The following is a 24,120-nucleotide window of genomic DNA, read 5'->3' as shown; positions in this document are numbered from 1 at the left end:
ACAGTCAGCAACACAACTCTAAATGTAATTTCTAATGTTGCTCTGTATCTGGATGTGTAATAGGAAACTGTTTGCTGGCAGCTCCACCATATGAACTTAAAAGGTGATAGATTATATCTGTATCAGTCATTGTTGGGTTCATAGCTTGTTTTAAATTGCCCCCATGTAGCCGGAAAATCTGTTAATGTAGGTTTAAAGTCACTGCCTAGGATTTCAAAGGATAATAATACTAATAAGGATTTGTTTTAAAATTCCTTTGGCATACCTAGTGTTAGCATTAAAGAAGACAGCAGTGCTAACAGGTAACCCCGCCTTATCTTACCTTACCTGTTTGAGAGTCTAGACTCACAACCATAGCTCCCCCGGCATTCATCAGTTATGGACAACATTTGCTTAAGACAAATGTGTTGAATGATTTTTTCTTTATTCAATGGTTTTATAGTTTTATATATAGATTTGGCTCCCTTGTTTTTTCTTCTGTTGCTTTTTTTTAGAAGCTTATGTAAATGCTGTACGTTTCCTGTTTTCTCCAGTCCCTGAGATAATCGATGGGAACACGCTGACAGCCACTGTGGTGGACCTCAATGCCTGGGTGGAGTATGAGTTCCGGGTTTTGGCCAGAAACAGTGTTGGGGTAGGAGAACCCAGCCCTGTGTCAGTCAAGACCAGGACAGAGGACGCAGGTACAGCGAATGCAACTCACTGTTTTCCCCTTGAATCATTCCTCCCGACCAGATAGAAAATATCAAAACCTCAAGCTGTGGTTTGCAAAAACAAGCGGTTAAGGATCATCCTACCATCTCTTTTTTTACAACTTTCTGAAGCCTTGAGTGTTTCTTATATGGAGGCGTGAACAAGGTCTGTCTTGTGTAGTTCCTGATGCAGCGCCAGGTGACGTGGGTGGAGGAGGCGGAAGCAGATCTGAACTGGTCATCACATGGGAGGTAAGTCATCAGTCTTGTGTTCTAGTCTGTTATTCAAAGTGGCTGCAATTAATCTTTTTTATCCTTGAGTGAGGTGCTTAATATTTCTCACTAAATCAAAGACCCTGCTCTGTTTGGCTTGTGGGTTTCATAAATTTTGGGTCAATTGAAGTCTGGTGCTGAAGTCGCTGTAATTTCTTAGTTACAGAGTCTGCATGTGGGGCAGCAGGGATGCGTACACAAGCAGAGCACTGAATGTGATAGTTATTGTCACTTTTGAGGCATTGATCTGTGGTCAGTTACTGTTGCTTAGTCAAATCGAGCAAAGAGGGAAACCAATCGGATAGCTGAAAAATAATGTAGATATTAAAGAAGTCATTAGTTGGCTAAAGCTATCTCATTATTTCAGTTTTCTCATTTCATTAAAATCAGAAATACCTTTTCATTTGAAAAGCTGCACAGACGTTGTGTAATGAGCTTTAGATTTTTTTTTAAATGGCATTTTACTGCTCATTTCGTTTCGTCAGGTGGGTCACAAAAGCAATTTGTGGGTCGCGCTCTTCCTTTGGCACCGTGAGAGTGGGTGGTGATGGTGTCAGCCCAGCGGCGGGGTGAACGTGAGTGGTTTGTATATGTTTTAATATCACTATAGTTTTGTGTTTCACTCTCAGCCTGTCCCCGAAGAACTACAGAATGGTGAAAGCTTCGGTTACATCATTGCTTTCCGCGCCTTCGGAGAAGTTAGCTGGACTCACGTGGCCACCTCTGCCCCCGGCGCGTCGCGCTACGTGTACCGCAACGACAGCATCGCGCCCTTCTCTCCGTTTCATGTCAAGGTTGGCACTTACAACAGCAAGGGGCAGGGTCCCTTCAGCCCCGTGGTCACCATCTACTCTGCAGAGATAGGTAAGGCAGGGAATGTGAGTGGGATTTCTGAAAAGCTACAAACATTCTTCTGTTTGTGAAAAGGGCAAGGATCAAGAAAGTGGTTTTCAATGAAGTGGCATTTATTTTCCTGCATGAAAGGAAGAGTCATGCAGGAAAATAAATCGGCGGAAATCTTCCTACGAGTAAAAACGGGCAGAAAACTTCGGGGAAAAAGATTGCAGCACATTTATGTAAGGGTAGGCTGATTGCCTCCAAATATCACTGCTCTTTTGAATAGCTGCGCCAAAGTGAAAACCGGTTGGCATTTAGATCTATGCTGCCTCTCAGCATGCTGAGAGGGGGTCAGTCGGTAGTGTAGTGTTGGTCTATTTACCAGCAAGCACCTGTGTGTGATGATTCATCCAAGTGGGGATCAACAAGAATGGCGCACTGTTATAAATGTAAAAATCGAAGAGATTTGTTCTGCTTGTCTCCGTGCTGTTGGAAGAAGGCAGCAATGCTCGGTCTCCTGTTGTCTGTTTTCAGAGCCAAGTGGGATGCCAGCGGGAGTCTGGGCCAGAAGTGTCTCAGCCTCTGAGATTGAGGTGAATTGGCAGGCTCTCTCCTTCACCCCTGAAAGGGTTCTGGGCTATGAGGTACATTTTACCCTTTTAAATGGAAATAGAAATCACACACACAACACAATTCAAATGCTTGTCATCGCCCCTGTTGTACCTCAAAACCATCACTTCCAAACTCTGCGTCGCCATGGAAATGGCTGTCTGAGTTGGGCGACTGTTACAGCCAAAATTACACACTTCTTTGTATCAGCACGACAGGAAAACATGTCAGAGCGTTTTCAAGAGAAGCCTTTTCATGCTGCTGTCAGTTGCTGTGTGGGGTATCATGATGCAGGGCTTCATGATAGTCTGCGCTGCAATGCTACACCGCGCCTCGTGTCAGAATAAGTGAAGTGGCATCGTACCGCATCAGAAACATGGGATGATGCTGAAAACTGATTAACAGTTAAGTGTTTTCACAGTCGAACACAGAAGCGCCACGGGAATCGATCTTCAGTCTTAAGTCATTAGGCTCACTAATTAAAATAGGAAGATTAAACTTTTTCAGCCCAAAACAGTAGATTTCATTCTATTTTACCTTGAAAAAACTGGGACAGCCTGATTGCCTCACCTGCATAATTCTCAGGTGATAATCAGGGTGATCAAAGAGCTTTACGCCGAGGTGTTGTTGTGATTCTTTTGCTCAGTAAAATCAAAGTTGTTTCAATATTCCCAGGAGGGAAAATAAACCTTCGTGACAGTTCGTATCTCAGCTACCCCAGCGATGTCAACATCAGCTCACACTGAATAATGATGATAGAAAAGAAGATGGGTGGAGGCGGGGTGGGCGGATCATTTATTCTCAGTTTGAAGGATAGAAGGAGTGATAACAGAATAGTCACTTATTTTAGGATTGGTGTAGTTGATCTGTAATATTTTCATTTAAATGCATATTATAATTAGCCATAGTTTCATCATTGGAAAAATAAATAGGGCATGCTGCATGCTTATTTCTACATCATTGTAAGTTATATACCTGCTGGTTGCTTTGGGAATTAATCATTTATTAATTCCAAAAAAAAAAACACAATAGATTAATCAATAAGGGACAGGATACTTAATATCTTCCCTATTTTGTCACTCTTTTAGTAGTGCCTGAGCCGAATAGTGAAACATTTCTAGGAGCTGTAAAAGTCCATTAGCAAAGACTTTGTAATGTCAGATCAAATATCCTGCCGGAAAGGTAAAAGTGATCTTCCTTAAAGGATTCAGCCAGCGGCGATCATTTAACAACACCGCTTTCCTCTCAAGACATCAAAAACAACTACAGAGACTTTGTTGTGCTGTATGTGAGAGAAAACATGCTGCCGACGTGCACGTTGTCTCCAATCCGAAGCCATGTCTCGCGGTTTAAATGCCAGACGGCGTGCTCTCTGTGTCAAACAGGTGGTTTACTGGGAGGATGACACTAAACCAGAGACCATGGGGAAGGTTAGGGTGCCTTGGAACCAGACCTCGGTCACAGTGAGCGGCTTGGCAGGAAACACGCAGTATTTCCTAACGGTCAGCGCTTTCAACACAGCGGGCACCGGCCCCTTCCTCCCCGCAATCAACGTCACCACAAAAAAGCCACGTAAGTTGCAGAAGACAGGACACCCTCATGCTCAGGTGTTTCATTTTGTGTCCTCGCTGATTATAATTCACAGGTAAAACGTTCATTCTTAGGCGTCGCCACAAAGCAGGAGAAAGTTAAAGGAAACAGTTTCTACTTCTCATCTCATGATAGGAAGCAGTGTTGTCTCATGAGAGGAGTGTTTAATTCTCGCATAATGATGTGACAGGAACATGTGTCTGTGCTGACACGTGGCAATGAATTGTTTTTACATCGTGCAGCACCGGCCCAGCCGCCGCTGAATGTCGAATGGACCCTAATTGGCTCACAGCTGTCGCTTTACTGGGAACCTGTGGTGGCGATGGATTCAGAGTCAGAAGTTACAGGTTACCAAGTGAGTGTTACGCTGTCAGGTCTGTTTATTCCACGAGAGGGCCTTACCTCACTCTCAGGCGGTCGGCCTGTAAGAATGCATGTTTACAATGTGTCACCCGCCTTGTTTCTCCCCCCCGTTCAGCTGTCATACAGGAGACAGAGACACAAAGAGGTAAACACGCTCACGACAGCCAATTCAACAGCGGAGCTGACCCTCGCCGAGGAGGAGGACGACTACATCATCCAAATTCAGACGCTGAGTGAAGGAGGGCTGGGCCCGGCCTCGGATCCCATACGCATCCACCAACTGAGTAAGCTCTCTCAGGGGTGACGTGGTTATGTGGTTAAAAATAGAAAGTTCAGGGAATAATGCGAGTTTGGCTGGCCCTGGTGGGGAAAAGACACAATGGCTGCTGTTATTTCAAGGTTTGCTGTCTCTGTAGCCGTAGCCGAGATATGCTGATGCCACCATGTTGAAGAGGAACACAACAGAATGGGATCTTATTTTACATATTAATTCGCTCAGTCTCTCACAACTCATATCTTTTACTGTTTACCCACACTTAAATGAAGTCACTTAGCAATTCTTAAACCTGACACAGACATTTTGTCCTCCGTTGACTCACCATTACATGCGTCACCAGCCTCCCCCGTTCGGCTCTTCCAGGCTTATGTTTTGCTGAAATATGCAGTGCAATCCATCTCTGTCGCAGAGGTTGACTTCCTCTTTTACTAGACGCTATTACTGTCCTGTGGGACTCCAGGGGGCTCCTCTTTCTGCTCTAAATGCTAATTTGCATTGTTGATATTCTGTGTTGAATCCCTGAAAACAGCGGTGGAGAGAGATAGAATTCCACTTTGGCTTTTCTTTTAAATTTCATTTGAAAATTGGCTTTTTTTCCCCCCAGATGTTCTTTGGATACCACAAAGAAAAAGATGTGGGCAAAACACATTAGCAGGTCAAACAGAGCGCTGTGTTTAACTAGTAGCTCTGACACATCGGATGTGCAAATGTGGTTCAGGTGCGCATCAATAATATATGTTTTGCCAAGGAAACTGTTTCATATGGATATTATGTCATTACGGGAAAATACTCAGTGATCCATATGAGTTAATTGAGTCACTTAAATCATGCATGAGAAACTAGTGATGAGAGCAAACTGCATCAGGCTCATGGTCCCTTTACAACCTTAATACATATTTTACAATTGCAGTCATAAGCTAGGTCATAAATTAGTTTTTAGCACATTTTAAGTACCCCTGTGAAACATGCTGATGGGAGAAGTTTCCCTTCAGGGACGTCTGCCAGAAAGCCTTTCTAACACGCGGTGAAACGGTCACAGTTTGGTTAGGTTTGGGCTCCGAAACTGCTTGGTTAGGTTTGGGAAAAGATTGATGGCACCAGCAGGTCTGTGTGTGACCCATCCATCCACGCCGACCTCCTCCCTACGCAGGATTTGTCGCTTTTTCAACTACCTCACCTGACTTCCTGGACGCTTTCTGGCAGAAAGGCAAATTTTCTGTTTCGAACGTCCATTTGATCTGCTGAAAAAACTAAAGATAAGACGTTAGTGTTTCAGCTTTAACATCAGTTCATCGTTGGGTTTTGTTTTTGTGTTCCAGGTATGAGTGTCCGCGGCTCGAGAGCCAGGAGTTTGGACATCTTCCCCCTCTCCCTGCTCCTCGCCATCGCAATATCAACATTCAGGTCAACTTCGTGACACAATGACAAACTCTGCTCTGTTTTTCAAACTTCTTATTGGTTCTTTTTTCTTAAATTCGTGAAAATTGCTGAGTTTTTCACATTTTTGGAGGTGAACACATACGACTTTTCAGTGTTAGTTTGCGAGTATGAGGCAGCACGAGAGCGGAGCGTGCTGTCAGACACTTCATTAACAGTAAAGGCTTGTGCTTTTCTTTTCTCTTTCTTTTTCTTTTTTAAAGTGGGTCTGTTTTGACATTTCTGCCGGCTTGGGAACAATGCTCCATTTCAACTCTTTTTTCGAATGATACAGATGCCTTACTTCCATTCATGTGCCAAAGTAGTTTCAGCCTTCTTGTTGTTATTGCTAAGATAGCTACATGCTTTCCTCAACATTGAATTCCTCACATTTTCTTCTTACTGAAGGTCTCGGTATACCTTGCGGAGGGCCGTGATGAGAAGTTGTATTTTGTATTTTGGAATATTTTCACTTTTCCTCTCTACATCTGAATTGGCGAGTCGGAACATGTTCATTCACCCGTGGCCGTGCCTTTGGAGATTCTTGTAACGCCATCACTTATAGACACTAGTCAGTGAGACTCAGCGTTTCAGCACATACTGCAGCCCCCTTCATCCTTACGTGCTCCATTAAAAGTTGGTTGTGTCCCAGATGAAACTCATAAAACAGTTCCAGTGTTAGCCAATTACCTTTTATCATTTGATTGTGGAGAGCTGAATGTACCATGAGGGCTCCTACAGGTTTTAATGCCTCGGACCGGTTATTGTGACGGCCCGCTGATTGATGCGTTGGACTTTTCTCTGCATTCACCAACTTTACATCTGCCTGTACACAGCAGTGGTGGGAGAGGTGTAGAACTGCCAGTGTATTTCCTTCAACGCTAATGCTGAAACAATCAGTCAGAAATCGACAGAAAGCAATTAACAGCATATCATTTAAGTCATCTATCAAGGAAAAAATGCCAAACATACGCAACAAGATGTACGTTCGATTGCAATCCATTTGCCTCCACGGACTCCAGCTCGGAGAATATTATCCCACTTTATACCGTGGCCACATGCCAAAAGCCATTCAGTTACTTATATAACATGTTTTATCCCAATTCTGCTGTTTTTTATAGTAATAACTGGTAGGAACAGGACAGTAGGAAGGGGTTCTGGGCTGGGCTAAGAGATTACCCTGGTTACAGACCCTCCTTAGAATGAGGTCTTCCTATGCAGACCTGCAGGAGAGTTAAAACCCCCACAAACTGTACAATCATGTGCAAAGGTATAGTTGCACATTTTGGGAAGAAAGCTTATTCACTTTCTTACAGAGTTAGATGTGAATATTGATGCCACTCTCATGTCTGTGTGTTGATTGTGTGCCTAGAGGCAGGAGTCCATTAGCTTAGCTTAGCATAAAGGCTGGAAGCAGGGGGAACAGCTAGCCCGGCTCTGTCGAAAGTTCACAAATGCACCTTCCAGCATATGTGAAGCTCACTGATTAACAAGTTGTTGCTTGTTGAATCTCTAAGGAGCTGGTGTACTGCATCAGAGGTGCATGTCAGTTAGTCAAACAGCCGCACACACCTTTCTGACCACTGCACGGGTGGAGGGGTGGAGGTGGTTAACCAGCGTCTGATGATGTGTACCATTTCCCACTTTCTCGTCTCGTTCTCAGCAAGAAAGCAAACAAGTGTGATTCCCAAAATGCTGAACCGTTCCTGTAAAGAGTAGTTTCACTGATTGCACTCCAGTGGTCAAACTTCAAGAACAGAGAAAAGCTGCGAGATGCTTTTTGAGTGTGAAAGTTCATTCTTGGCCTCTGGAACAAAATGATCTCAGCTCAATGTCCACTTACATACAGACATAATCTATATCAGCAGATGGAGTTTGCTCAGATGTTCCTCACTTCGGTCACACAGCTGAGTGAACTGCATCTGCTGATGAAAACTGAGAGCTGAGATGATGGTCTGAAAATGTAAAATTTACCTTGAGTTAAGATGATTTTGTCAAATCAGTGTAACAGTGGCGCATTCACTTATAAAACACCTTTGTCAAACTGTTTAGTTACACTGTCTGGCGAGCAGACGCGAAGGGTCCCCTGCTACCAATCAGAATCCAGAAATCTTAGTGGCCATGAGTTTTTATAGTGTTGATTAAAGCACCTTGGGCTCGGGGGAGATTGTACATTTCTCTGACTAAAAGGAAGTAATCATTGTTTGCAGCCCTAGTCTTCATCCATCTGGGCAACACAGAGTCGTTGTGCCAGTCAACGCGCATCATCAGCCATCGCCGTGGAGATGAGAGGCTTAAAGTGCTGCCAATTGTGCCAGTCTGATAATTGAAATCTAGCCACCAGCTTAGACATTATTTGGCAAAATGTATGGTCAGCTGTGATTTAATACTTTGTGAATCTGTCCTTTCTTGTCAGTTGTATTGGCTTTTTTGTGTAGTATGTGTTGTCATTGTTTATTTATGTCTTTCAGCCAAACCCCACTGCTCAGGTATTCAGACCTGCTTCATCCTACCTTTCAATAGCCCTGCAGTGGCAGGAGCAGATAGATCACACATCTGTCAGCACCCGACACAAGGGCCTATTTAACAGTCTGACTTGACGAATGGAGAGCCTGATATGTGCCGTGATTTAGCAGACATTAAAATATCTTAGTAAATTAGAGCAGGCCTGAGGGGATTCTATGGGAAAGGGCATAGGAGTAATGGTACTAATGACACCCACGCAAGACTAATATATCAGGATTTAGGGAGGACTAAATCAGGACAATCCCATCAAGATGACACCAGGAAGATTCAAGGGTGTGTGTGTGTGTGTGCATGTGCGCGTGTGTGTGTGTATGTGTGTGGTTAATGCCTTACCTTACGGTGTCATGGACAACTGTTTTCAAGAGGAACATTCTGCTATTTGGGAAAAGAAAATAGTTTAAACTCATTTCTTGTACTTTACCATGGTTCAGGGCTTCAGGCATCAGAAACACTGCGGACATTCAAAAACAGTTATACAAGGTCAATATGGGAGGCAGAAAAAAGCTGAGTTTGATTTGAAATCTCTGGTTTTCTAGCACATTAGCATGGATTGTCAGTGCAAAGGAGCTCCAGAATCCAAGGCCAGGTTAGGCGCACCTTGCAGGATACAGTTTGTATTAAATGTGAAGGCAAAAGGTTTTCCTCCCCAATGAGTGTTAGTAACTTCCAGAAAGCAGTCTTTGAATCCTGTTACATTGTTTTTGTGGCTTTACGTGTGGTTAATCTGTATACATTCTTTCATCACAGAATGTTCATTGTTAAGATAACAAATGTTTACACAGGAAATGCATCTTTCTGGCTGATTTATCGATTTTACTGAGCTGAAAAAAAGACAACATTGCAGTTTATGAACTTGTGTCTTGGCTACATAGAAGCATTGCCAACCTCTTTGTTTTGTAACGTATCAGTACTGTGGAGATGTTTTGATTTTGACTTTGATTTTCTCTTGTTTTAATGTTTGATATGGTTCCTGATTTTTTTTTTTTTTTCGTTCTTCGAAAAATTCTGCACAAAGGTCAAGTGTTGCTTTAAAATAACATTGTAGAGCCAGGGTTGGCAAATTTCGAAAGCCAGTGCGATGAGACCTCTCTCGCCTCCGTACAGTATGCTGTACATACTGTATGTATTTTGTTGTGATTTGAAGCAATGCCCCCAGCTGGGAGACCAAACTGTGGTGTCCTACTTCCAATTGTAATTCTCAGTCAAACCCAGAATCTGAAAAATACATGAGCAGAGAGTAACATTTCTTAGCAGCTGCTATCACACACAGCCTTTTGGTGCAATGACACAAACACTACCTGTTACAGGGTAGTCGGCCAGTGCACAGTAGATAATACAAGCAGTACTATCTACTCGTACTTTTTGTCTTTTTATACCAATACAACTTTACAATTTTCATGCTGCTTTTCGAGATCAGAAGAGGCAGAATTAATCAGAAAATGAATAAATGAGTTACCCAAAAATTTGCAATTCCACAGAGATTGATGAAGAACTGCGATTCGAGCTCTGGGTGACAACGCTTGGCCTTTCTGTTGCGACTCCTCAGTATTTTGATGTCCAGGTGATCTCCGTGAGATCGTGGCAGTAACGTTTTCACATTGAAAAGTCATCAGCTGATCTTGATATGCTGAAGCTGTGCATGTATGATATCGTTTGGTGCATTTGTGTTTTCTAAATGAGGGAGTTAATAAAAACAATTCACTGAGGATTTTCTCTTGGATTTTTTTTCTTTGTTTGAATTACGTGTGTGGCGCGGTGTCATTTTCAGCATCAGCAGTTTTAGTGTCTTTTACTGCAGGAGGAATTTGAGTGGTGCTTTGGGGTGCCATCAAAGCTATAAAATGCATAATATTGTGAAAAAGCATATAAATGACAGTAAATGGCAACAGTAATGTCCTATTCAGTGGATAAAGAACACATTCGCAGCATTTTTTTCTGCATATGCATTTAGTTTTATTATATAATAAGTACTATCATCACAGAGAATGTGATGTTTTGAGTGTGAACATTGCATGCAATATCCGACAGAATACACAGTCTAAAACTAACATGTATCAAGCAGTTGCCTTTGCACTGTAGATTTTGCAAAGACTACTGATGCATTTGGATTATATGTATCTGCTGAAGTCCAGATACCTTCCACTAAAACAACGGAATGACATGGAAAGCTACTGTGAAATATTGATTGAGCCAGTGTTGCAGAGATGCTTTTAAGATAATAAGAGGGAGAGGACCCTGTGAAGAGATCAATAGGAATGGGAAGTGAAGAAAAGAGAGGTTTCTCCCTACACACCACAGATCATCCATAATGAGCTGGTGTGTCAATACTTCACCAATGGCTCTTCACATGCTATTGACCACTAATCACAACACAAGGCTACTGTTACTTCTTTCTACACCGACATTACAGGCAGGGGATTTATGTATGATTTTTATACACTTAGCATCACCTCTATTGCTGAAACCTGCAAAATGCCTTGATTTCAGATGGCTCTAAGACGTGATTGGTGTACATCACTTCTCCCTACATCCCCGCAACACAGTGCGGATGCTGTAGCTGCAGATTGCAAATGTCAATATTGCCCCCTCATGGCAGCAGCGTCCTGGTGCAGCACGCCATGTGTGAGCCAAGACTGGAGATAGGGCTGTGCCTGCAGTGTCACTGCATTGAATGGATACATTCACCAGACCAGAGCCTTGCAATGCAGTGGGAAAATGGCAAGATTCATGACCAGTCTTGACTTAGTCTGAGTGGTAGTGTTAAACATTAGAACAAAGAAAACCTCAAATGTTGCAGATGTGTAAAATAAAAATTACAGATTTCAGGAATACGTTCAGGTATATATTCAAACATGTCATATATGGTCATGTTGCAATATTTCGAATAAGCTCTCAACAAATTGTACAATAATATAGCCCGTGCTTCTGCGGCCCTTCCACTCCCCGCCGTGAGGTGGCGCTGTGTCTGCCGCAGCTTTCCGAGCAGCTTAGGAGAAAACATTGAGGAAGAGGCTGCTCACTGTAGCTCACATGTACACAGTGTTTGATCATGGCTTCTTCAAAGAGTAATATTTCTACAAACACAGGCCTTCGAGATACCACGTCAGACACCAACGACGAGGAAAAAGACGAGTTGTGTCCCGGTTTTAAAGACGTGGATGCCTTTGTTAAAGTAAGTGAACTAACGAAGCTGGTGTTTAAGTTCAGGCTAGCAGTCAGATGAGCAACGTGGATGTGCCTGTTGGCTACAAGCTGCAGTCGCATTAGAAGTTAGTTAGGCAGTGACACAAAACACACGGCTAACGGTATGTTTATAAAACATCTGATTTGATATCAAGTTAAATGATCAGGTAATGATTGATATTACGAGAGCAGAGCTAATTACGTTAGGCTAAAATATGCCTGTCTCGTACTAAATGTTTTCTTGTGCATTTCATGGAGATCTGACAGTAAATTTGCATTGTCGACTAATTTATATTTATATTTATATCTATTGTGTAGACTAATGCTTTCATGTTAAAGGAATGGTTTTAAAATTACTCACTTAGGACCAACTATCCCAAACTTTGACGCTATTAACGTAACGTTAGCCAACGTTAGCTAAGGTGAGGGCTATTAAATGGAGAAAAGAAAGCAAATATCAAAGCAAGAGAGGCTTTCAAATGCTACCTAGCTTGTTAGTTGTTATTTTTAACAGATAAATAGCCACAACATGTCACTATCAAAAATGTTACTTATGCATTTCCAGTCACTACATTCATACAAGTTAAACTATGTTACTGCCATGCTTCATTGTATAGAAATAATCTTCATATGCTGAAAATCCCAATAATACAGTAGACGTTAAGTTAAAAAGCAAAGTAACCATCATTTATTCAATGTGTTCCTGCTCCAAATGTTCAATTGTACTACATTTGATTACACTGAAAACAGAGACGTGTTTACTAACAGCTCAGCCTGTCTCTCCTCTGCAGTATGGATTGGGGGCTGTATTATCTGCCACAAAAGCATCCGCCGCATTGCCTCAAACTGGAGATGAATATGACTTCTATCGGAGCTTCCCGGGCTTCCAGGAGTTCTGTGAAAGTCAAGGCGATAAGCTCTTGCACTGGTAAGTATAGAAACGTTTGTTGCCTCTTTTGAGTCTTAGCTCAGTCAGTCCTCACTCACCTTCATACCCATGAAACAGACACATTTTGCTTTGGACCTCCTGCACATTTGTAGCTTAGCGTTCACCTTTGTTGACAAGTGAATTGCACTTGGTAAAGAGAAACAGAGTTGTCTTGATGTGTGTTGCCTTTGGAAAGTGGTGTCATATCACACCAGTGTGTTTAATAGTACACCACCAGACGATGCAAAGCCTGTGTATGATTGCTCCACTCAGTACTTCCTGATTACCTTTGTCACACCCATGACATCACATCCTGTTTTGATGCAGAGTGTGAAAGTAAGTCCGACTGAGCCTTACGCATGCAAACAGAAGAGTGGGTTTGCTGAGTGACCTTCCACTTGCTTTTTCTCAATAAGCTGATTGTTTTCACTGTGTCCCTGTCTTAGCATGAGTCAAATAATGCAGCACCACGGCTGCAGATCTCACATGAGAGACCAGAACAAGCTGACGGGGCTGGAGGAGAGGTTCGACTTGGTTGTGGACTCAAACGACGTCATCCTTGAAAGAGTGGTATGACCTTTGGCGTTAGTCTGAATTTCTTCAGCAAAAAAAAAAAAAAGTCTTTGCAAACTAACCAAGCTCTTGTATCTGATTTTCAGGGGATTCTTCTTGATGAAGCTGATGGGGTGAACAGGAGCCAGCAGCCTGTCATGCCTGCAGGGTTTCAGCCTCCCAAGATTGTCGTTTCCAGCTGGAATCGCAAGGTTGGCTAATTAACCTCTCATACTGCAGATGCCAGTTTTCTGGGCTGCGTTCAAACGGAAATGTTATGAGCCAGTCCTGGCATTCAAACACTTAAAGCACTAGAATGTGTTTTTGTTTCTGTTTTGTTTTTTTAAACATTTCATAAATACTCACATGAGAGCATCACACCTTGTGTTAAACAATCCTTTTATTGATCAGGGTACGGGCTCTGGCAGTCGTTCGGAGATGTTCCGACTGCTCCACGCCAAGAATGTTGCGAGGCCTCAGCTGAAATTCAAGGAAAAAGTTGACAACAGCAACACACCGTTTATTCCCAAGATCTTCATCAAGCCCAATGCAATAAAGCCTCTTCCTTGTTGTAAGACATACTTTTCACTCCCAAACTCTCATTTGATGTATAATCTCAGCTCTCTCATGTTCGTAACATGTTCCCTCTCTTGCCCTCCAATCGTAGATTTCACCAACAAACAAATCCGCAAACAGAGACCTGAGGATCTTGATGTCCCAGCTGCCCTGGCTGACTTCATTCACCAGCAGAGAACTCAGGAACACATTGAGGACATGTAAGACATGTCCCTTGTGTAATATTTACATTTTGTCTTTTCCAATTTCTCGCTGTCCAAATAAACTTGTGATTCTAAACCATTTAGGTTTGCACATCCATACCAATATGAACTAGATCATCTTACGATACCGGAAAGCCTTTTGTCTAAGCCAGAGCCACAGGTAAGTCATGGTGATCTTATAATATGATCCTTTCATTGTTGCTTTCGCTTCTACTAAATCTGTCACTTGTGGATTATTTAGATGTACAAACCAGTGGCTGAGACCAAGTGTTCCTTCATTGACACACTGGAGGATCTGGTGGCTCTAAATGAGAAGCTGTGCAAATTGTCTGAATTTGCAGTGGACCTTGAGGTATGGGATTAGAAAAAGTTCTTGGATGTACAAGGGATGGGCATGATATACTATACAGTACGCCGATACAATGTAATGTGATCCAATACAACAGCCAAGAAACAAATGGTGCCTTTGTAAGGCTTATAATGTCGACATCATGTGTCAGGAAGGCATTGATTGAATTCTGCACTTAATTTGAAGCTGTAAAGCCTGTAGGTTCTTGTGTGTGTAAGCAGGCGTTTTGTAAACACTCTGTTCTCCCTCGCAGCACCATTCCTACAGGAGTTTCCTCGGCCTCACCTCCCTGATGCAGGTCTCCACCAGAGAGGAGGACTTCATCATCGACACCTTGGAGCTCCGCAGCGAGATGTACATCCTGAACGAGGCATTCACTGACCCGGCTATTGTCAAGGTAATGGAACCACCATACAGCTCATTTGTTTCCGTGTCCTGTTCTGTGAACTGTCTAACGAGAAGATGAGACTGCATGTTTAATGAGATTTGTCCTCAAAATGGGCACCTGTCTCCGTGCCTGTTTTTAACAGGAATTTCCCTTCTTTTTTTTTTATCATTGTTCAATCCTAGTTGCATCTCATCCTTTTTTGCCAACTTTGCTGTGTGCACATAGCATATTAAATAAGCCACTGGTTTGAAAAGGAAGATGTAAGTTACAGTTACAGCTGTCAGTTGTAGAAAATCATTAGATCTTGCAGGGCTACCTCATTGTTCAACTTTGACCAAGCGGACATACAGTAGTATTTGTGAAACAGGTAGTTCTACAATGTCTTTGGGGTTTAAATAACTAAAGTGAGGATATTTTGAGTAAGCGTGTCTGGATGTCTGACTACTTGTTCCACTTTGTCGTGTCATGGCATTCACAAATCAAATTAAAATGGCCTCAAGGGGATGTACTGTTTCAGCATATGAAGATGAATATGGCTCAGAATACCTTATGAAGCGGTTGCATCTGAACCATCTAAAGTAACCTGGAGAAGAAGTCTTCACCAATTCAGTGATATTAAGTTTGCAAAGATATAATCTTGAAAACTTTGAGGTTCCTCACAGCCCCACAACGTGTTTAATAAAGTTGGCACGGGTCCTGTGGTGTGTGGGAGCCGCTATGACTCACGCGCTGTAGGATACCTGTGAAAAATCTTGCTGCGTGGGCTTGAACTTCTGAGTATGTGAAAATAATCCAAATGGAAAAATGTCCCATGGTGTGTCCCCAGTTCTTTAATATTTTTGGTTCAAATATTGTCTGTATCTAAGCAAGTCAATTTATCATTTTTAATTTAGGTACCCTCACCAGAGAGGTTTCAGCCGAATGTCCTTTCTCTCCTGCCCTCAGGTATTTCACGGCGCCGACTCTGACATCGAGTGGCTCCAGAGGGACTTCGGCTTGTATGTCGTCAGACTTTTTGACACGCATCAGGCCAGCCGAGCTCTGAACCTGGCCAGACATTCCCTTGACCACCTGCTCACGCACTTCTGCAATGTGAGCTCAGACAAGCGCTACCAGCTGGCTGACTGGAGGATTCGGTACGGAGATGACTGATGGGCTGCTTGATGTTTATTATTGTTCAGGTTTAACTGTGGGGTAGAGCTCTTTTTAATCTTTTAATAAGAAAATCCATCATGTGTTTCTGACTGGTTTTAACATTACTCTTGGAATACTTGGAATTATTATTGACTTTGGCAGTTGAAATAAAGAAGTGTGACATAGCTTTGGCCCTCTAGCCCCTTGCCAGATGAGATGGTGCAGTACGCCCGGACAGACACCCACTACCTCCTTTACATCTACGACTGTGTGAGGGCGCAGCTGCTGGACTTTAACCACGGGCAGCCTGGCCTTCTGCAGTGTGTCTGGAACAAGAGCAAAGACATTTCCCTGAAGGTGAGCACAAATCTTACTTCATACATCATGAAGATTAAATTGACACTTCACAATCAACCTCTATACGCCTATTCCACTATCCTCTATCCAGTAATTTCATGGTTTCTTTTATTGCTTTCACATTTTTACATTTCCACACCACAATCTCCCGCATTTGTCACGATTCACCGTGTGCCCCCCCCATACAGAAATATGTGAAGCCTATATTCACAGAGGAGTCATATCTGGAGCTGCAGAGGAAGCAGAAAAGGTCTTTTAACACCCAGCAGCTCACTGCCTTCAGACTGCTGTTTGCCTGGAGGGACAAGCTGGCCAGGCAGGAAGATGAAAGCACCGGGTAGGCTGTTTGGAAATGGATGGACTCGCTGTTCTGGAAATCTGCTGGAGCTCTTATTTATAGTTTGCACCCGGCCAGATTTTGCAACCCACATGTTTTCAGGTTTTAGAATCATTCATAGTCTTTCAACATCTGCCTTAACTTGTTTTAATATAGTGTTGTTTGTGTGTTCAGATACATCCTGCCTACTCATATGATGATCAAGATATCAGAGGAGCTGCCCAAGTAAGTGGATTAAATTTCCCACCTTAGTTTTCATTTGTGTTGTAGTGGTAGTTGTTCTCACTTCAGTGCAGTTGGAATTTAGTGTTTTTATTCATAACTTCCAGCTGTTTTTTTTTTTTTTCTGTTTTTCTTCCCAGAGAGCCTCAAGGCATCATTGCCTGCTGTAACCCTATACCCCCACTGGTGAGGCAGCAGGTCAATGAGCTCCATTTGCTCGTGCAGCAAGCCAGAGAGATGCCTCTCCTTAAGGTGAGAAAAGATGGCTGGCAGCTGGGGGGATGTAATGATTTTTGTCAATGGAATTTCAGTGTTTGTGTTGACATGTCACTTGTCAATGAAGGCACTTAAGTCAGTCAAACATGGTAATGTTTTCTACTCTTCACGCAGGCTGAGATTGCAGCTCAAAAGAAGAAGGGACTCACACCCATAAAAAAGGTTGGTCAAAAACCGATGAAACCAGATGGATTAATTTTAGTTTTTGCATTCAGTAGCCGTTGAAGAAATCACAACTGGGGTAAAATGAATGTGATCTTGTGTAATTTTCCAGCCAGAGGTCACTTTGTTTGGTCCTCATGATACATCCAGGGTCTCTGAGAGTGACCTCCACCCCGTTTCATCTGATGGTAAGCTTGACACTCGTACACTCGTTGTGCATCATCCCTAAACACGCCATTAGTGCCTTAAACACATGTATTTGGTTACAGAACTACCTGTGAAACAAGGGATGCTCTTCTCAGACGATGAGCACGAAATGGATGCTGATGTAGAGAAAACAAGTGATCTCATGGCAGCAGCTACGATCACGCTGTTTGAGGTAGCGATCCTTTTTAGTTGACTCTATTCAGCCAGTCGATTTGTATGTAACGGTGAGGCCTCATGTGAGACTTCTGCTTCCTTTTGAAGGAGGTGAAAACTACGAATAACCAAGAGTCCCTCCCTGTGGCTCAAATGAAAGCCAGACGCATCCTTGAGTCCTTTGAAAACCCCTTCAGAATGGTAAGAGATGACCAGGGATTAACCTTCAGTATTATTTGCATTTTCAGTATTCAGTTGTCCTCTTCTTCGTTTCAGTATTTACCCTCCAGTGATGTGCACATCAGCAAGAATGCCAAGTTTGACCCGTCTTCAAAAATATTCGAGGTAATCAAAGAGCTCCATCCAGTCATGCATCCTCAGAGTTATTTGTGTTAACTACATGTTCGAATGTTCGTGGCTGTACCATCTGACGCTTACAGATCAGTAAACGATGGAAACTGCAGAGTATTGAGCAGCAGCAGAAGGAGATGGAGGCCAAGAGGAAAGTGAAGCAAGAAGCAAAGGAACACGCAAAGAAAGCGTCAGGTAATGGGAACTAACTTGCTCTAAATTGACACTTTTTAGAAGTACTGTTCCTCATGGTATTTGAATGATTTCCACAGAGGAAAGAAACAAGGCTAAACAGAGCTACCAGGAGTCTCTCCAGAACGTTGCCACTGTTCGCCAGCAAGCAGCGGTGAGTCATTTGCACTCTTGTCCCTCCGTTTCTCCGTGCCGCTTCAGATCGGCTTTGCACTCTGTCAACTTCACTGTTGACGTCCCTGTTGGGAAAGTATAAATCCACGAACAACATGAGTTATATTCACCCAAGAGCCTGGCACAGCATATTAGAGATAGTGCTTTAATAGCCAGTTTAACCCTCCGCAGTGGCCCCCATTTTCTCGAGACATTGCTGGCATTTCTGAGCATAAACGCAGTGACTCACAAGCGAGTGAACCACCGGTACGTTAGTGGCCTTTTAATATTTATATCTGTCACATGATGTGCCCGGGGAAGAAGAACACACTGCGTGGGAGTGGAGCATTAGAGACACGTCCTCCACTCATCAAACGCTTTTCCTTTCCTCCTGAGGAACAACAGCCACCGTCTACCCAAAAGCCCACTTGCTGTTAGCTCCATCTCTCTGGAGTACTGCTCGGCAACTTCCCGCTTGGTTACTATTACGTGCTCTTGCCACCATATGGTGTTTCCTCTCTGTTTAAAATGCTCAGTGAGACAGTAGTCCCTGTACTACAGAAAGAACGGTCCCCCTCTCTTCTGTCCCTGCTTCCCCGTCTCTGCTCTCCGCTGTGCGAGCTGTCAGCCATGCATTGCTGGTGCACACAGTAATGGCGTGCACCACAGTAATCCACTGTGTGGTGATGGCTTAAGTGAAAAGTTGGTTTTAAGGCGCTCCCTGCCGTCGGCACCGTCTGGTGGCATGCATTAGAGTCAGAAGTGTTGGCAGCAGCACTTGAAAGTAACACTCGTCAACCTGCCAACTGCAGGCAAATATTGGCTCTGTCGGCTGACTGTCAGTTTCAGCCGGCACTTTGGCAGTGAAGTTTTCTGTCTGTTTTCAGTTTGAAAGAAAGCTTTGTGCTTCTATTGCACTGATATGATTGATACCATCAAGAGTGTATACTGTACGCTCACTGGTCAGTGACGGTTAATCATCAAAAAGTGATTCAGCAAATCAGAAATGATCACATGGAGATAATATCGCAAGGAAACACGATTTGTCAAGACATTTGATGTGCAACCATAAACATATCTTTAGCAAATTAATTTGAATTGGAACAGCTTATAAAAATCCTCCATTCAAACTCCCAAATAAGGATGTTAAGCTCTTTGAGGATAACGTGTTTTCACTTTAAGCCCTCAAATGGCAGGTTTGTAATTCCAAAGAAATCACAAAGGTGAAACCTCTGTGAGGTGACGCTGCCGTCATTCACACCTCATGCTGTGATTGTGGTTATATAATGTGAAGCTATTTTCACTTACCGGCCTAAACTGGATTAAATAACAAACTACGTGATCTTATGCAAACTGAGGGAAGCAGAATCACTGCAAGTTGTTGAGATGAGACATTTGTACAGGAGTTTTTGTCTAAACGTGGACAAATCTAAATGGCATATTGTCGTGAAACTGCAGCTTCAACCACTAACCTGCTGGCTGGATAACTACAACAACTGTAGAGCTTAACATTTAACTTCAACAGGCACAGACTTTTCAAAATATAGCAAGTCGTGTCAAACTAGCACAGTTTAAGTTCCTGTATCATTATATACAATTATGTAATGTTGTGGTGTTTCTTCTTTATCTTAAGCCACATGGCAGCTGCCGTGTTTTAACTAGTTAATACGTCACTTTTTTATCATCTTGACTGATTACACATCCTCTGCAGCACGATTTCATTGATTCCTACAGGTGAACAGATTAATCAAAATAACGTTGACTTGAGTAGGTCACTGCCGTATAATTCTTTCAATCAGATGCACATACAGAATGAAATTGAAGATTCCCTTGATGTTCTTTCATGCATTTTAATGGTTATCAGAATCGTCATAAAACGCTGCTTGATTACTTATGCAACAAAACTGCACACACACACTACTACACGAAAATATACACAGTAAAGAATACATGAATTAAAATGTTTATTTTGAGTATTGGACAGATTATAAAGTTGCTGACCAATTTCATTAGGAATCTGTAAAAGGCGGCGCAAAGAAAAGAGAGAGGATTGCCAGTGAGGTTGGAGAGTCGACTCCCAAACCGAGTAAGAAGCTGATGAAATCTGCAGAGAAGCCCCAGAAGACAGAACCACCTCCCCAAGACAGCTTCAAGCCCTTCGACTATAGTCAGTCAGACCTCAAAGTCTTTGCTGGTATGCTTGTAAGGTTTTTCTTTTCATCACATCAGACAAATCTTACTTTACATTCAGTTACAGTTGTTGCGCATTGTAGAATTTATTAAAGTCTGCACACCCCCTTTGTTTTTGCAGGTGCCAAATCCAAGGACAACACTCAGTTTGATCCAAACCGGCAAGCCCATGATTTTAAGAAAAAGGTATTTGTTAGTTTTAAAAACAATATTTATTTTATTCCTACTTGTTGAATTCAAATCTTTTGTCCAACAGAAAATTTCCAAGGGACAGAAATCCAATCCTGGAGCTGGAGGCCGCAGTATGTCGTTCCTGGCCGGAAAATCTGATCGGTAAACACGCAGTGGACAAAATACAGAAGAGTTTTTGTTTCCTGTGCAAACATCCCAGTGTCTTAACCATCCTGTCTTTTTATTCTCCACAGAGGATTCCGGCATAACTGGCCCAAAAGATGAAATCTCTTTGATGCTATTTTCAGTCTTATTTTAAAGCTTTTTTTTTCATCCTGCAGAAACTTTGTTCCCCATTTTTCTTGCTGCCAGTGGAATTCAGTATTTCAATATTTAATGAATTTCAAAGTGTATTTTTTCCATCTGTGGAACAGTTTACTTTGTAAATATGTGGACGCACAGACCTCTTTATTAAAGATGATTTTAGAGGAAAAAGATCTTGTCTACATTTTTTTAATCAAACCAAACAAACAAAATAAAAACCAAGTTTTTTTGCTGGCGCAGCATTATTCAGTATTGTACTCAAACCTTTCTTCACAATTATCAGCACTGATTAAGATCATATGACAACTCTAAAGTAAAGATAATAGATGTGGAGTGCTACCAAGACAAGGTCCATGATACTACTCTACTTAGCTCACTTACCTCATCACTGAAACCTGCATTATATTTCCAAAAGTATGTGGACGCTTGCTGAATATCACTTTCCATAAGCATGTTCATTAAAATGCTGCTTTACAGTGGTTGAAAGTGGCTTAGTACATTTATTCAAGTGCTGTACATATTGTACTTTTTACTCTGTTACATTTATCTGACAGCTGCAGCTTTTACTTTAGATTTTACAAAGAAACCTGACCAGCATATGATGAGATACTGTGCTATGATTTAAACAATCCAAAAGTATTTAGTATATAATAATATTCTAAGTAACTGGTTTAACCTGGAACTGAGTCCTCGTGTAAACTGTGTTTATGCACCTCAGCATGTTAAACATGACTGCTGTACCCTGTGTTTGTAACAGTAATGTGTTTAACAATTAGGCCAATAATGCTCATGCTTCAGACCAGACTGCAACCACTATTCTATGTTTTACTCCTGTGATTGCGCTAACAATTACCTAAGATTTATTTACAGTTACAGTCAAAGTCATGACCCACCACTGAAATTCTTCTTCGCTTGCTCTGAAAAGTGTGACTGGTATGCTTTCTTTATCTCCTGGCTATAATGTTCTCCGTTCAGTAAGCGTCATGAGCCAGGCTTGTGCAAACACACATACAAAAACAAACTGACATAATGATAACTACACTATAAATCAAGTACTTACAGGCAAGACCATTAGAAATGTATACATATTTAATGAAATATAACAGCCTCAATAGGATCTGTCCTCAGTGAGACACCATTCAGAACTGGTTAATGCTGAGTCAGCTTACGAGCACAGCTATAAATTTGTACAGGAACGGTGATTTAACAGCTACTTCTGATTTTCAGCTCAGCTTTTTGAACACTGTAATCTATATGAGTTTGACTTGGTGATTGTCAGCTGGCTCTGGTCATTCTGGGGACATTATTTTAATAGCACCAGGTCTTTTGCGCACTGATTTTATTCTAGTGGCACTGGTGTGTGTGCAAACTGCTTGGATCAAGCTAAATATAAAGTGGACGGTGTAGTGATTAATCATCCTTCCAGCTCATCACATTAGTTGCGTCATATCTTTTTAATCATCAGTCGCAGCAACAAAAATGGCTCACCATGTGGAAAGCTTCCCTGTAGGAAGATGACATGCCACAAATGTGCACTCAAATCCGGATTGTTTGGTTTTCAAAGTCAAATTTACATTTGTAGAGATTTAAAAAGTCCAGACATGCTATGCTTTTCATGCATAATTTCTAAAATAACCATTACATGCAGCACTGTCGCTGCTGTGGGTTATATTTATAGAAATGACAGAGGTAAATATCAGAAACAATCAAAATGAGGTTCAACATGTTTATATGATTACATCAGTGCAATACTGTCACAGTCATAGTTCTGCTGAACACCTCCAGGTTGGTCCCAAGATGTTAAATATCAAAACACAGGACTTTGGTAGCTACACAAATCTAAATCATACAATTCTGAAATCCAAAATGTCATCAAACCCTTCATAAGAACGCACACTGGCCCTGGTACTACAGCAATGCTGAGTATGTACCAGTCTGTGGACACACAGGTGCATACCATGAAAAAAAGCGTACATGCAATACGGTGCAGCTTCTGTTGCTCTACCCTGAGCTGTACTGGTAGCAGTCCTGCCTTTTTAAATTCATCACTGCCCATAAGACTTCATGGAGATGCATTTAATAAATACTACTACATTTGGTGCCACCTTATTTGAAGCCATGTGCACAAGACTGACATGACACCTGTCGTAAACATTAAGAAGCCTTTATGGATGTTAATGACTCGTCATTAAGTGTCATTCGGTCAATTATATCATTTGAATGGGGGTGAGGGTTAAAAGACCACATACCTAATGGTAACATGCATAAACATTCATAAAGATTCCTTCATGTTCATGCAAGGTGTCATGTCCTGGTTTTGACAGTCATGTCAACCTTATTATGCACACCCCTTCAAATTAAGTGTTGCCAGAATTTTTTCATCACAGACAATGTGTTCTTAATTTTCACTAGCAAACCATTGCACCAAACAGACCGGGCAAAATGATAACGTATTAATGATCACATGAGAAATTTATTAACAGAATTCGTTTACTTGTTCGTTTTTCTGAGTTTTTCTTTTTATATATCATTTCAAATTATCTTCAGTGAATTGAAAAATTATTTTCCGTTTTAATTTTTAGTAATAGTTTCATCAACTGTATTGTACAGTAGAGTTCAGAAACTAATAAATCAATAGCTGCAAACAAAAAAGAAGACTAATGATACAATTTATCACTATTTTGTCAAGTCGTGCTCAGACGGTACTTAAAAGGCAGGTTTATAAGGTTTAGGAGGACGTTGGATTTTTTTCTAATTCAAGAGGAGGGGCCTATGAAAATATTAATCACTCTGGAAAAGACCTTGCTTGAAAATACATAGATATATAAATAAATGGTCGCCTGGTTTCTCGGCCTGCGCAGGCGCAGTGAAAGTGATACGCCACCGTGCCTTAGCTTCACGTGGGCAGCAGCCCACAGGCAGCCGCTCGGCTTCGATGTGGGGCTCTTCATGCTTGCTTCTCGCTACAGGGCGGCGCCATGGACGGCGCTGGTGGTGCGAAGTCAAACAAACTATACACGAACCGGTGCATTCTGCCACCCCATTGGCTCGTGTAACGGCAAGTGACTGACGTCGGCAGCCTCCCATTCGTTGAAATGCGAGGCATCACGTTTAGCTGTCAGACAACGT

At 42.1% G+C, this 24,120-nt stretch overlaps 2 protein-coding genes across 2 annotated transcripts in view; both read left to right on the top strand.

Annotated features, from left to right (window-relative positions):
- Window positions 1–6,155, top strand: part of cntn3a.2 (contactin 3a, tandem duplicate 2) — a 29,100-nt gene extending 22,945 nt beyond the window's left edge. The window contains exons 16-23 of the mRNA XM_041945450.1: window positions 534–683; window positions 874–944; window positions 1,595–1,829; window positions 2,337–2,446; window positions 3,797–3,983; window positions 4,244–4,356; window positions 4,480–4,648; window positions 5,961–6,155. Of these exons, the coding sequence (XP_041801384.1) occupies window positions 534–683; window positions 874–944; window positions 1,595–1,829; window positions 2,337–2,446; window positions 3,797–3,983; window positions 4,244–4,356; window positions 4,480–4,648; window positions 5,961–6,058 (1,133 nt within the window). The 3' untranslated portion in view covers window positions 6,059–6,155. The remainder of the gene's footprint in view (window positions 1–533; window positions 684–873; window positions 945–1,594; window positions 1,830–2,336; window positions 2,447–3,796; window positions 3,984–4,243; window positions 4,357–4,479; window positions 4,649–5,960) is intronic.
- Window positions 6,156–11,599: 5,444 nt separating this feature from the next.
- exosc10 (exosome component 10) lies at window positions 11,600–21,156 on the top strand. Its single transcript, XM_041945834.1, has 25 exons — window positions 11,600–11,755; window positions 12,558–12,694; window positions 13,141–13,264; window positions 13,354–13,458; window positions 13,658–13,817; window positions 13,914–14,022; window positions 14,110–14,185; window positions 14,267–14,377; window positions 14,628–14,771; window positions 15,708–15,898; window positions 16,097–16,253; window positions 16,442–16,590; window positions 16,765–16,815; window positions 16,953–17,064; window positions 17,203–17,250; window positions 17,363–17,438; window positions 17,520–17,629; window positions 17,719–17,811; window positions 17,887–17,955; window positions 18,051–18,156; window positions 18,234–18,307; window positions 20,320–20,500; window positions 20,618–20,682; window positions 20,753–20,829; window positions 20,922–21,156. The coding sequence occupies exons 1-25, from the start codon at window positions 11,633–11,635 to the stop codon at window positions 20,950–20,952; spliced, it is 2,679 nt and encodes an 892-aa protein (XP_041801768.1). The 5' UTR covers window positions 11,600–11,632; the 3' UTR covers window positions 20,953–21,156.
- Window positions 21,157–24,120: the final 2,964 nt, after the last annotated feature.

Source organism: Chelmon rostratus, chromosome 10 (assembly GCF_017976325.1).
Source record: "Chelmon rostratus isolate fCheRos1 chromosome 10, fCheRos1.pri, whole genome shotgun sequence".
In the NCBI taxonomy this organism is placed as follows: Eukaryota; Metazoa; Chordata; class Actinopteri; order Chaetodontiformes; family Chaetodontidae; genus Chelmon; species Chelmon rostratus.
Note: the sequence above shows the minus strand (reverse complement) of the source record. Positions and strands in the feature narration are given on the sequence as shown.